Source organism: Dipodomys spectabilis, unplaced genomic scaffold (assembly GCF_019054845.1).
Source record: "Dipodomys spectabilis isolate Male_0828 unplaced genomic scaffold, ASM1905484v1 ptg000098l, whole genome shotgun sequence".
NCBI lineage: Eukaryota > Metazoa > Chordata > Mammalia > Rodentia > Heteromyidae > Dipodomys > Dipodomys spectabilis.
Genome location: NW_024870775.1, coordinates 13,605,148 through 13,618,199, shown reverse-complemented (window position 1 = coordinate 13,618,199; position 13,052 = coordinate 13,605,148). Strand labels below are relative to the sequence as shown.

Sequence of the window (13,052 nt, the reverse complement as noted above, 5' to 3'; positions counted from 1 at the left end):
ACATTAGAACTTCTTGGTTCAGGCAGGAACTTTCTGAATAAAGTTCCTGGCATTTAGCAAATCAAAGAAAAAATTGATAAATTGAATTGTATCAAACTAAGACGTTTCTGTATGGCAAAGGACATAGCTAACATGCTAAAAAGTCTACAGAATGGAAGAAGAGCTTTGCCATCTGTACATCAGACAATGCTCTCTTACTCAATTAATAAATGAGCTAAGTAAAGACTTCTCAGGAGTAAAAATGGCAAATAGACATATGAAGAAATGCTGAACCTCCTTGGCCATAAAGGAAATGCAGATCAAACAACATTGAGATTCCATCTCACCTCAGTTAAAATAGCCATCATTAAGAATACAAACAACAATGTGAAGGGTAAACCAAAGGAGGAGGCTGCAATGCTTGGTAAGAAATGTACGCATTATCCTGCCCATGTAATTGTAACCCCTCTGTACAGTATGTTCACAAATAAAATAAAATTAAATTAAAAAAAAAAAGAATACAAACAACAACGTGCTGGCTAGGATATGTGGGAGAAGGAACCCTAGTACACTGTTAGTGGAAATATAACCTTGTTCAACCACTCTGAAAAGAAGTTTGGAAATTCCTAAAAAGCAACTAAGCATAGAACTACCCCTATAATCCAGTGATACTGCTCTGGGACATTTATCTAAAAGATTACAAATCAGGTAACAGCAAAGCCACTTGCACAACCATATTCATTGCAGCACTATTCACCATAGCCAAGGTATAGAAACAGCCTACATGCTCCTCCATGGATGAAAGGATCAAGAAAATGTGGTGTATATACACAATGAAATTGTACTCATCCATTTGCAAAGAAATGGATAGACCTAAAAGAAAATATAGTAAGTGAAGTAAGTCAGGCCCAGAGAGACAAAAGATACATGTTTTCTCTCATCTGTGGAAGCTAGAACTAATTTATAAATGTATAAGTACAGACCTATAGCCACCTAATATTTGATAAGGGAGCCAAAAACACAGGATGGAAGAAAGCCTATTCAACAAATGGTGCTGGCAGGATTGGCTATATACATGAAGAAAACATGTTAGATCCTTATATATCACCCTGCACCAGAATCAGTTCCAAATGGATCAAAGACTTCAGTGTAAGACCAGATAACCCTGAAAGTATTACAGGAAAGGATAGGGGAAACACTAGAGCTCTTTGGCACAGGTCGAAATTTCCAAAGTAAAGATTTAGAATCACAACAAATCAAAGAAAGACTGGATAAATGGGATTGCATGAAACTGAAGAGTTTCTATCTGGCAAAGGACATAGCTAGCAAAATAAATAGAAAACCCACAGAATGGGAGATCTTTAGTAACTATGCATCAGAGAAGAAGAGCCTCATATCTAAAATACGCTTAGAGCTCAAAAAATTACCCCCCCCCCAAAACAAATCCTCAAAGAAACAATGACCCCATTAATAAGTGGGTTAGAGACTTTTCTGAAGAAGAAATAATAATGGCCAATAGACATGAAGAGACATGAAGACACATGTTGAACAATGCAAATCAAAACAACATTGAGATTTCACCTCACCTGAGTTAGAATGGCCATTATCAAGAAAAGGAACAAAAACTGGTAGGATGTGGCCAAAGGGAACGCTACTACACTGTTGGTGGGAATGCAAACTTGTTCAACCACTCTGGAAAGTAGTATGGAGGTTCCTCAAAAAACTAAATATAGAGCTTCCTTATGACCCAGCAATCCCACTCTTGGGCATTTACCCAAATGACCACAAACAAGGCCATACTAAAGTCACCAGAATGGCCATTTTCATTGCAGCATTGTTTACCATAGCTAAGATATGGAATCAACCCAGATGTCCCCCAGTGGACCAGTGGATCAAGAAATTGTGGTATATATACACAATAGAATTTTATGCTTCCATCAGAAAGAATGGCAATGCCCCATTTGTAAGAAAATGGAAAGACTTGGAAAAAGTTACATTAAGTAAAGTAAGCCAGATCCAAAGAAACATCGGCTGCATAGTTTCCCTCATTTGCAATAATTACAATTGATAATTATAAATCTACAAGTAAACTCAATGGATAGTAAAAGACAAATAAGTAGATTAATTTAACAGCACTATAAATATTCACACAGTGAGAACAAAGGAGAATATTCTTAGGAGAGGATCACAAGGGCTCAATAGCTATGTGCATATGATCATACAAAATGAGGCTTATCAAAATGAACTCTGAGAAATGGAAACAAGAGGTTTTTTTATTGTTCTGCTTGCACATTTTTGTTTTGGTTTTTACTTTTTTCTTTGGTGTATCCCGTTTTGTCACTGTTTTTGATTTCTGTACTCTTTGTCTTGTATATAAGTTTATCTGGTTTGGGGAGTGGAAGGGAAAGCACAAAAAAGGTGGGACAAAGGGTGAACCAATTCAGCAGTGCCACTCACTAGGCATTATGTTGGAAATGACCTGTACAACTTGGGGAGGGGGTTGGGTGTGTAAAATCTGGGAAAATTAGGGAAGAGGTAACACTGTTCAAAAAGAAATATACTCATTACCTGACTTATGTAACTGTAATCCCTCTGTATGTCACCTTTACAATAATTTTTTAAAAAAATAAGTATTCAAATAAACACATATGGGGTTATATGCAAGTGTACACAAATGAATTGACTGAAGTACCATTTGCAAGCAGAGGGAATTCCTTAGATAGATGTGTAATTCCTTAGAGAAACTAGTTCACAGTCCAACAAAATGAAAACCAGGAAATTGGCACTTGAAAGGTGTTTGGGGGAGGTCAAAGGGAGAGGAGGGGAGGAATGAAGAGAGGAAGGGAGGAGGAGAATGCATTCATAATATTCAAAGCATGTCCTTTGAAACTAAGAGAACAGAGGGAGGAGACAGCAGGGGAGAGAATGCTGAAAGGGGTGACAGTAAGATGCGTTGTACTTTTAAAGGGATTTGTTGAATGATAACTTCTTTGACAACTAGCTCAATATAATGGAAATATAACTTTAAAAAGAAATCAGCTTTGTGGGAGGAGGACACCAGTGAGAGGAGGCTGAGCTGAAAAGGAGGATGAAGGAGGTTGAATATGGTTGAATAGATCATTTGCAACTAGAAAATAGAACAGTGAATGTGATGAATTTGGGGGGGGGGAGGGAGAAGAGAAGAGGGTCAAGGAGAGGGAAGGTTATGGAGTGATGAGGTTGATGAGAATGCATTGTAATTGTGCAGGAATGTAACAAATACAACCTTTCCCTTTATAACTAATGCTAGCTTAAAAAGAAGACACCAAAAGTATTAATAACCTAGGGCAGATGCAGAAAGGAGACTGCCCAGGGCATTCTTGCGGACACATTTGTGAAGACAGACACATACCCGGAAGAGAAATCCAGGACAATGCTCTTGATCAGTGCCTCTAAAGCCACCTCTGGGTGACAGAATAGCCTGAACCTCTAGGCCCAGCTCAACACCTGTTTTGCCCCCCAGGATGTCCCATGGGAACAGCGTTGCTACCTCAGAGGAGGTATTATTATGCACTCAGCCCAAGTTTCCTCCTTAGACCCATGACATCAGCAGCAGTGGCTGTTTGTAGTGAAGGTGTCTCCTTCCATTGGGGGACACTTTATAATTCATAAAGCATCCAGTGACACTTGAGTGTCGTTAGAAGACTGTGGTTCTGCTCAGTCATTTGATCTGATTTGGTTTTGTAAAAGAGGAGTTGAGCCATTTCCCCTGAAGCATCTTGGTGTTGACCCCAACATTGAAGACTAAAAGAAGACAACTTAGGTAGAGGGCACATCCAGGAGCCATATTCTTATTGGTTGGTTCAAGCTCCCCTGCATGGAATGCTGGGTAGGCCAGTTACAGACACACAAGTGGTATTACAGTCCTCTTGCCATTCTCAAAGAAAAAAAAGTGCTCAATTCTTTTTTTAATTGCAGGGTCCTTGGACATTTACAGCATGCCAGAAGGGAAAGCCAATATGGCCCCCATGGGAGAAGCACCCACCTACATCAACACCCAGCACATCCCAGCACAGGCCCTGCCAGCCGCAGCCAGCAGTGCAGAGAGCAGCCCACGGAAGGATCTCTTTGACATGAGTAGGTTTCTATTTGTCTATCCTTTCGTTCTTTTCAGAAATTAAAAAAAAATGCCTTTTTTTTAAAAGTGCAATTACTGAAATTTCAGCTAGCAGGGTTTTTCTTTCTTTTTTTAAATTATTGTGAAAATACCGTACAGAGGAGTTACCATTACATGGGCAAGGTCAGGGTTTTTCTTAATGCCTATGATTTAACTGTGTTTTTCTGGGCTCTAATTGGTCTCATTGAAAGTTTTGAGATTACAAACCCTCTCTTGTAGTCAAGAGACAGAACCAGTTTTCCCTGCATTTTGGAATTGCTCTTGAAAACTTGCTAATGTGTTGAAACAAATGACATACACAAATAAATGCATTCATTTATCTACTCACTTAAATATTAATTGGCCATGAGGTGCTAATTATTGTATTATTTACTAACAATGCAAGGATGAAATGGCCTGTATTGACATAGGTCTCAGTCTATCAAGCAAGACCAAGACAGGATCAAGAAATCACAATGCATTTCTCCCACACATGTACTTTCTCTCTCTTGTTTCTGTGTCCCTACATTCTCTCTCACTTTTCTCCTCTTTTTTGTTCTGATTCTCTCTCTTTCCTACTACCCGAAAGACCAATAATGTTGAGTGATTTTCTACATGTGTTGGGCCCTTACTATTTTATTTCATTTTATCTATCACCCTGCAGGTAGATTTTATGATTACTTTTTACCTTTTTGTAGTGTAAGAGGAAGTGGAGAATCCTAGAAGTTAGGTAACTTCCCATGAAAGGCAGCCTTGTTGCTCCAATTCTTGCCATTTGTGGTGATGTGTGTGGTGATGACAGGGCCCTGTGTTCATAGAACAGACAGCATCATGACCCCATACTGGGCTTTCTCTTAGCCATGTGGCTTCCCTAACACACTGGACTTCCACCTGAACCCAAAAAACTCTTTGAGTTTCAGTGCTTGGAGATAGCTAACAGAGCCCTCAGTCTAGTCCTTCAGATGAAAAAAGCCAGCTGCCAGTGGCTCATGCCTGTAATCCTAGTTACTCAGTCAACTGAGATCTGAGGATTTCAGTTTGAAGCCAGTCCTGGCAGGAAAGTCCCTGAGAGTCTTAACTCCAAATAACCAGCCAAGAGCTGAAGTGGAGGTGTGGCTAGAGTGGTAGAGTGCCAGCTGTGAATGCAAAAGCTGAGTGAGAGCATAAAGCCCTGATTTCAAGCCCCAGTACACACACACACACACACACACACACACACACACACACACACACAGTGGAAACTGTCCAAGAATGGTGAAGCCACTTTCTCAAGCTACAAAGTAAAGCCCTTGCTCTCCAGCCCCAGTCTCAGTTTCTGTAGTATTCAATGTTGTACTTCCAAGCAGTCTATTTTTATGGTTTAATTTCATCAATTTACTTCTCACCTCAAAGGCTGAGGAGCGTGAGATGGGTGTGAGGTTGGAAAAAATTGAGAACCAGAGCCATCCTCTTTCCATCAATGAATTTCTACTCCTTCTCCGAAAACCAGACAAAAAAAAAACAAAAAGTAGCAATGGCTTAGTGAAGTTGATGTCCACAAAGAGGTGTGACAATAAAGCCAGCATTCTATTGTTTCTTTTGTATTGATACTGCTAAATGATAGTAGCAGTGGCAAGATGGTGATGGATGATGATGATGATGCTAGAGGTGATGATGGTAGTGATAGTAATGGTGACCCTGGTGCTGGTTGATTTTGAAGATGATGGTGATGGTGATGATGATGGTAATGTTGATGATACTGATAGAAACAATCTGAGAACAATAGGGGTGTTGCTGACAGTGGTGATGTGCAATACACGTTTTCAGCCTATCCATGTAATCAGATAAAAAGAAAAGGTTAAGAAAAGCCCACATATATCAATAATTTTAACCTTCCTTTCTGTAAAAGATCTAACATCTGTAAAAGATGTAACAGTTGTCAAATAGATCTAATTGGTTTCATGTATTCTTTCTTCTTCTTTCCATCCTCTACTAATATTTCCCAAATGGGGTTTATTTTAAAGCATCCATCAAGTACTTACAGAGGACAAACTTGTGTCCTAGAAACAATGGTATCTGTGCCAGGAGAAACCCATTCCTGCTCTGTGGTGTTGTCTTTAGGGGTTATGTCATGTGTTCCTAAATAACCAGCGCAACCAGTCATACTTCACAGTTGTGTGTCACTGAGTGGGCTTTTCAAGGCTTTTGTCCATACCACCATACTGGAAAATTAAGCATTGAAATCGAATTAGATGTGCCTGGCTACTTCTTTTGCCACTAGTATTTATTGCTGTTAGAGCAGCAATCTTGCCAGGCATAGGTCTATTAGAGTGAAAAGTGTGTTTCAATAGGGATAAAGCCTTGCTTTTCCCTTTGGAAAAAATTACATTTGGAGGTTAAGAGATGGAAAAAGTCACATTAGAGGCACTCAAAGATTTTGAGACAAACTGTTGGTAGATTGGCCTTAGGTTTTTTACATGAAGTCAAAGCCTGTGGCTTTTCTTTTCTTTTGTTATTGGCAAGTTTTATCTGAATAAAACTTCATTAAGGAGGTTGACAAATGGGCCAGGGAAGTAGATGGTGTGAAATATCTATACTTTTTTGGTTTTTTTTTTTGCCGGTCATGGGACCTGAATTCTGGGCCTGGGTGCTATCCCTCAGCTCTTCAGCTCAAGGCTAGCACTTTACCACTTGAGCCACAACACCCGTCTTTTTCTTTTTATGTGGTGCTGAGGAATCGAACCCAGGGCCTCATGCATGCAAGGCAAGCACTCTACCACTGAGCCACCTTCCCAGCCCTATCTATAGCTTTTTGAAATGTGTCATTCTACCTTTTTAAAGACTGTGCTGAAAGCCACATCACACAGTACCATTCTCAGCTGGAGAGACTTTCCAGACTCACTGGAGAAAGCCATGTTAAAATCTGGGCTGTGCTTTAAATGCTTGTTAGAATGCGTCTTGTGATATTAACTGCTAGTTCTTTTTCTCTAGTCCCCCTTTCTTGAGGAGTTGTGCTTGCATTTTCAGCGTTCACACTGTATTTTTATCATTCATTCTTGAGTTTGACTCATTGCTGGAAAATGTTGTTGGCAGAACCTTTTGAAGACGCTCTCAAGAACCAGTCCCTGGGACCAGTGTTGAGCAAGGCAGCCTCTGTGGAGTGCATCAGCCCTGTCTCACCCAGAGCTCCAGATGCCAAGATGCTGGAGGAGTTGGATGCTGAGCCTTGGTACCAGGGAGAGATGAGCAGGAAGGAGGCCGAGGGGCTACTGGAGAAAGATGGAGACTTCCTAGTCAGGAAGAGCACTACGAATCCTGGCTCCTTTGTCCTCACTGGCATGCACAATGGCCAGGCCAAGCACCTGCTACTGGTGGACCCCGAAGGCACGGTAAGGCAGGGGGGCAGGGCCTTCTAAAGAGCCAATACCTACTTGGTTGTGCTTTTGTTATTGTCATCTCTACTTTTAACTGTGTCTGCTTAATAGATATTCATGGGATAACTACCATACTGCTTTCCCCACCTGCAAGAGTCTGCTAGGGACAGACAGAGGACCCAAGCCTTATGCACAGTGCTTGGGGACAGATAGCCGTGGTCAGTACCCCATGGGAGTAATAAAATTTTGAAGATTATCATGGCCCAAGGCTAAAAGCCTTGACTTTTATGTTCTGTAAGATAAATAAATACAGAAATTTCAATTTACTACATGGGAACCTAAAAAAAAGTTAGGTCCTTATCTCACCTCTATCTTTTTTTTTCTGGTTATGGGGATTGAACTTAGGGCCTAGGCACTGTCCCTGAACTTGTATAGTGAAAGCTAGCTTTCTGCTACTTGAGCTACCATTCCACTTCTAGCTTTTCCTGTGATTAATTGGAGATAAGAGTCTCATGTACTTTCCTGATTGGGCTGGGCTTCAAACGGTGGGCCTCAAATCTCAGCCTCCTGACTAGCTAGGATTACAGACATGATCCACCAGTGCCTGGCTATTCATATCATATTTTAAAGCACCTTCAGTTGAAACTGAAACCTAAATGTGAAAGAAAAAAGAAGACTATAGAGAACCAGGAAAATAAAAACCAATAAGAAAAAAGCTGTCTAGAACTATGAAGGCAAAAGCAATAAAAAGAACATTTTCACAATACATTCACAGTGGACAAAGTTTGACAGACTCCGGGGCTTCTAATATTTATCACAAATATTTCCAAAAGGTTGAGTTTCTGAATTTTTTATTTGTGGGCTATAAAATGTTATGAGTAATAAGCAACCCCCCCCCACACACACTAATTACTCTTTTCTTCCAACTAGGAGAGCTAATATCAAATGGTATTGAGTTGGAAATTTAATGTCGCTGAACAATTCTGTGCATTTGGCTACACTGTACATTTTCTGATTAATAAATATATTTGTCTAGCCCAATAATTGCTATATTTAGTAAGCACAATTAAATCACCCTTACCATTAAGTAAATTCCAGTGTTCCTTTTTCAAGCCTCTTATAAAATGAAAACAACATAAAATAAGTAGTTATTTAAATAATGGTGTTTGGTTGGACTTAAATACAGTTTAACTTTGTGTGTAGGAGGTGGGGATAGCAGAGTTACCTGATAGAATTCAGAGGTTCCTACCAGGTGCCTGCATACCTCAGCTCTTGGTGCTCTGGGAACAGTTCTCTCTGCATAGGTCCTCTTCCATCCCCACCAAGGCAACCACTTCCCCAAAGCTGGAATAGAATCAGTGTGACCACTTCTTCCAGTTCATCTAATGAACACACACACACACACACACACACACACACACACACACACACACACTCCCAAAATGTATGTTTCTGTGTTTGTACCTTTCAGAAATTTGCAAAGATCATGTTGTTCTACAAATCCTCTTTCATTTTATTCTTTTTTTTTTTTTCCCCTGAGGATAAAATGTTTTGGAGATGCCTCCCTGTGCTTTCTGCGTAGGGGCTCATTACCTGGGTGGGGTGCCAGAGGCCCATTGTATGCACTTGATACTTATCACTTATGAGCTCTCTAGCGAAGGGAGTCTAAGGGAGTCTCCCGCAGACCTTGCTGCACCTTTCTGTCTGTACTTGGGGTGTGTCTTTGGGCAGGTGTCAGCAGCAGTGGAGATTTGGTCAGAGGAAAGGCATACATTCAGTTTCACTAGGGTTTGCACTTGCATTTTAAAAAAACGATCTAGCCCATTCAGGAGCACATAGTAGACTATCAGAGGACCCAAATCCTTGCTTTTCCTTGGTAGTGTTTCCCTAGTTTTGCTAATCTATGGGAGTAAAGAGTAGAGGGATATCTCATGATCTGATTTTTCAATTCTTTAATTACATATCATAAGCAGCTTGTCAGGTACTCCCAATAAATTTAACTTCTCGTGTTTTTCTTTTGTTTTTCCTTCCTTCATTTGTTTGTTCCTTCCTTCCTTTCTTTTTTTCTCTCTCTACCTTACTTTCTTCTTTCTCTCTTCTTTTTTTTTTGGTTCTTTCTCTCTTCTTTTTCTTTCTCCTTCTTTCATTCCCTCTCTCCTTCCTTCCTTCTTTCCTTCCTGCCTTCCTTTCTTCCTTTCTTCCTGCCTGCCTGCCTTCCTTCCTTTATTTATTTTTTTTGGGGTCCGGTCATGGGGCCTGAACTCTGGGCCTGGGCGCTGTCCTTCAGCTCTTCAGCTCAAGGCTAGCCTCTGCCACTTGAGCCACAGCGCCACTTTTGGCTTTTTTCATTTTGCTTATGTGGTGCTGAGGAATCGAACCCAGGGCCTCAGGCATGCAAGGCAAGCACTCCACCACTGAGCCACCTTCCCAGCCCCACTTCCTTCCTTCCTTCCTTCCTTCCTTCCTTCCTTCCTTCCTTCCTTCCTTCCTTCCTTTCTTCCTTCCTTCCTTCCTTCCCTTTCTCTCTTCCATTCTTTTATCACATCCATGAACATAGCATAAATCTCTACTTACTCAGTTTTTCTTTGATATCATTTCAAACTTCTTCATTTCTTTGTCCAGTGGTTTCCTAGAGTATCTAATTTTAGCCTTTGTTCTAAGCCTTTTTTGTGTTTAGTTACTTTTTCTCAAAAGTACTGCTTTGAAAGAGGAATGTAGTGTATTTGGTGCCCAGAAATGTGATTCCAGCAGTTTTGCCAGAACACTGGTCTTGCTTTTGTACGGTGTATCTCTGCTTCCCAACGCCATCTTCCAGCAGTTTTGCCAGAACACTGGTCTTGCTTTTGTATGGTATATCTCTGCTTCCCAACGCCATCTTCCAGCAGTTTTGCCAGAACACTGGTCTTGCTTTTGTATGGTGTCTCTGCTTCCCAAGGCTATCTTCACGCCTGTTCTTGCCCACTGCACTTAGGGTGCCTTTGAGCACTGTCCAGAGGGGGTGCTCTTTCATGGTCCAATGTGACAAGGAGTGTTTTTGGAAGAGAGTTTACAGTAAGCTTTTGGTCCTTCTTAGCCTAAATGATTCTAATTGTTCATTCCTTCATTCCTTCATTCATCTGTCTATTCAAAAAAAAATATGTACTGAAGCCAGGCACCGGTGGCTCATGCCCATAATCCTAGCTACTCAGAAGGCTGAGATCTGAGGATTGCAATTTGAAGCCAGCCCAGGCAGAAAAGTCCATGAGACTCTTCTCTCCCCAAACTACTCAGAAAAAGCTGGAAGTGGCACTGAAGCTCAAGTATTAGAGCACTAGCCTTGAGCAAAAAAAGGCTCAGAGACAGTGGCCAGGCCCTGAGTTCAAGCCCCTTGACTAGTGGGGCAGGGGGAGGGAGGGGAGATAAAAAAAAGTACTGCATGCGGAATCCAAACATCACCTTCAGCACCTTGTATGTATCTTGATCTTGTTTAAAAGAAAATCTCTGCTTAGTGGAATCTATAGATTACTTTTATCATATATTGGTATTGAATTTTATCACATTTCTTCAGTATTTTTTGAGATAATAATGTGACATTTTTCTTAAATTCTTCAATATGGAGGATTACACAGATACATTTTTCTGATATGATGATCTTATCATAACACTGTTTATCTTGGCATAATAGTTGAGTTTGGACATCTATTTTTTTCATCAATTTTAATTGCTCTTCCAACTGAGTTATTTCAGCACAGCCTACTCTTTTTTTTTCTTTTTAAGGGTTGTTTTGATCTCTGTTCTTAAGTAAAATCTGTTGTAATTGTGTTTGCTGCTTCTATTTGTATGTGCTTACTAGCTTGGGTAGCAAGGTGCTATAGTTATACTTGCCTTTGTATATGAGCAAGGCATACTTAAGATTAGATGGTTTATTAGGAAATCTTTCCCTGTGTTACCTTAAATTTGAAACTCTTGTATACTCACTATTTCTTTATTCTGACTTAACTTTGCTCTAACACACTTACCGTGAATAATCATTTGTTTGTTTATTTTCTTATTATTTGCTTCTCCCTTTTCTACTAGACTATTATCTCTGTATGAGTAGTAGTCTTACTTATTGCACTATCCTCCAGTACCTGCATGGTGCTTGGCACATACTAGGTGTGCAATAAGCACTTGATGAATGCTTGATCAAGTCAGGCTCTTACGATTAGGAACTGAGAATCCTATGAGATTACCTGAGGAAAGAGCCACACGCTACTAATATATAGCCAGACTCCATGTGGTATATTGTGCAGATATAAAATAACAAGCAAGATTTTCTATAGAACTAGTTCAGAGTTCTATCTATTTTCATTGGCGGTCCAACAATTCAGTTGTGGTTCCCTAAAAGAAAATAGGAAGCCAGGTACTAGTGGTCCTCAACTGTAAGAAGGCTGAGATCTGAAGGTTGTAACTCAAAGCTAGCCTGGATAGATAACTACAAGGGACACTTACTTCCAATTGGAAGTGGAGGTGTAACTCATGTGGTAAAGTACCAGCCTTGAATGAAAAAACCAAGCATGAGTGAGTGCAAGGCTCTGAGTTCAAGCCCCAGTACTGGCACAAAAAGAAGATAGAAAAGGAAAGAAGGAAAGAAAGAAAGAAAAGAAAAGAAGGGAGGAAAGGAGGGAGGGAAAGAAAGAGTTATGAAAGAAAACAGGAAAGACATTTATCAAGCAATTCTAAGAAAATAGAAATATTTCAGTTGAAATGTGTGGTATTTAAAAACACAAAGTAGTGAAATCTAGCTAAATGTCATTATGCTATAGAATAAAAATGAATCACATTTCTGTTTACTTCATCTTTACAGACCAAAGACAAGAAGAGATGTAAACCACTAACAATGAATTAACTACACAATCACAAACCAGTATCACAATGGTGGAGAAATAGAAGTAATAGAGTTGTGATAACGTTGTTAAACTAGGTGGTCACACAAACCAGTCCTAAAGCTGTGTTAGTTATAATATAATTTCATTATTAGAGGAGAGATTTGCAGCCCAGTTGAGAGCCCTTGTTATGACAAACTTAGTAATGACTGCTCTTTTGGGGGTCTTTTAGCTGGATCTGATTATCTAGTTTAATTGATCCTGTGGAGGATAGCTTTAGCTGAAAAGAAAATGGAAATGAAAAACTTAATTAAAAATGTAAGTTGCTTCCTTGCTGTGAGGACACCAAAATAGATGTGGAACACATTCTCTTCAATATTTATTCATCTGATTTTCATGGTAATTGGCTGGTCTGTGAGTATAAAGGGGGAGACTTGGCAGAACAGATTACTCAGAGAAAAGAGGGATGCAGAACCAAATCTACATCTAAATTTACTCCGGAGTCTGCCAGGCTCAGGGCCCTCCCACTGTGCATCAAGGCCACTGGAAACCAAGTGAGAAGACCATCAGTGGCAGCTTCTGAGCCTCCTTGGTGACAGGCACAAAATACAGAGCCTAAAATAGCAGCTGGAGAGAGCCAGTAGATTGGGTCTGTGGGAGAGGCTTCAGAGAGGCAGCCTGGAACCCCTTTATTTTTCTTTCTTGGCATCTTCTGGATCATTTAGTCAGCCTGTGTGTGTG

At 40.2% G+C, this 13,052-nt stretch overlaps 1 protein-coding gene across 1 annotated transcript in view; it reads left to right on the top strand.

The window, feature by feature from the left end:
• Positions 1 to 13,052, top strand: part of Shc3 (SHC adaptor protein 3) — a 161,216-nt gene that overhangs the window by 130,046 nt on the left and 18,118 nt on the right. Inside the window, exons 10-11 of the mRNA XM_042686878.1 lie at positions 3,937 to 4,095; positions 7,187 to 7,482. Of these exons, the coding sequence (XP_042542812.1) occupies positions 3,937 to 4,095; positions 7,187 to 7,482 (455 nt within the window). The remainder of the gene's footprint in view (positions 1 to 3,936; positions 4,096 to 7,186; positions 7,483 to 13,052) is intronic.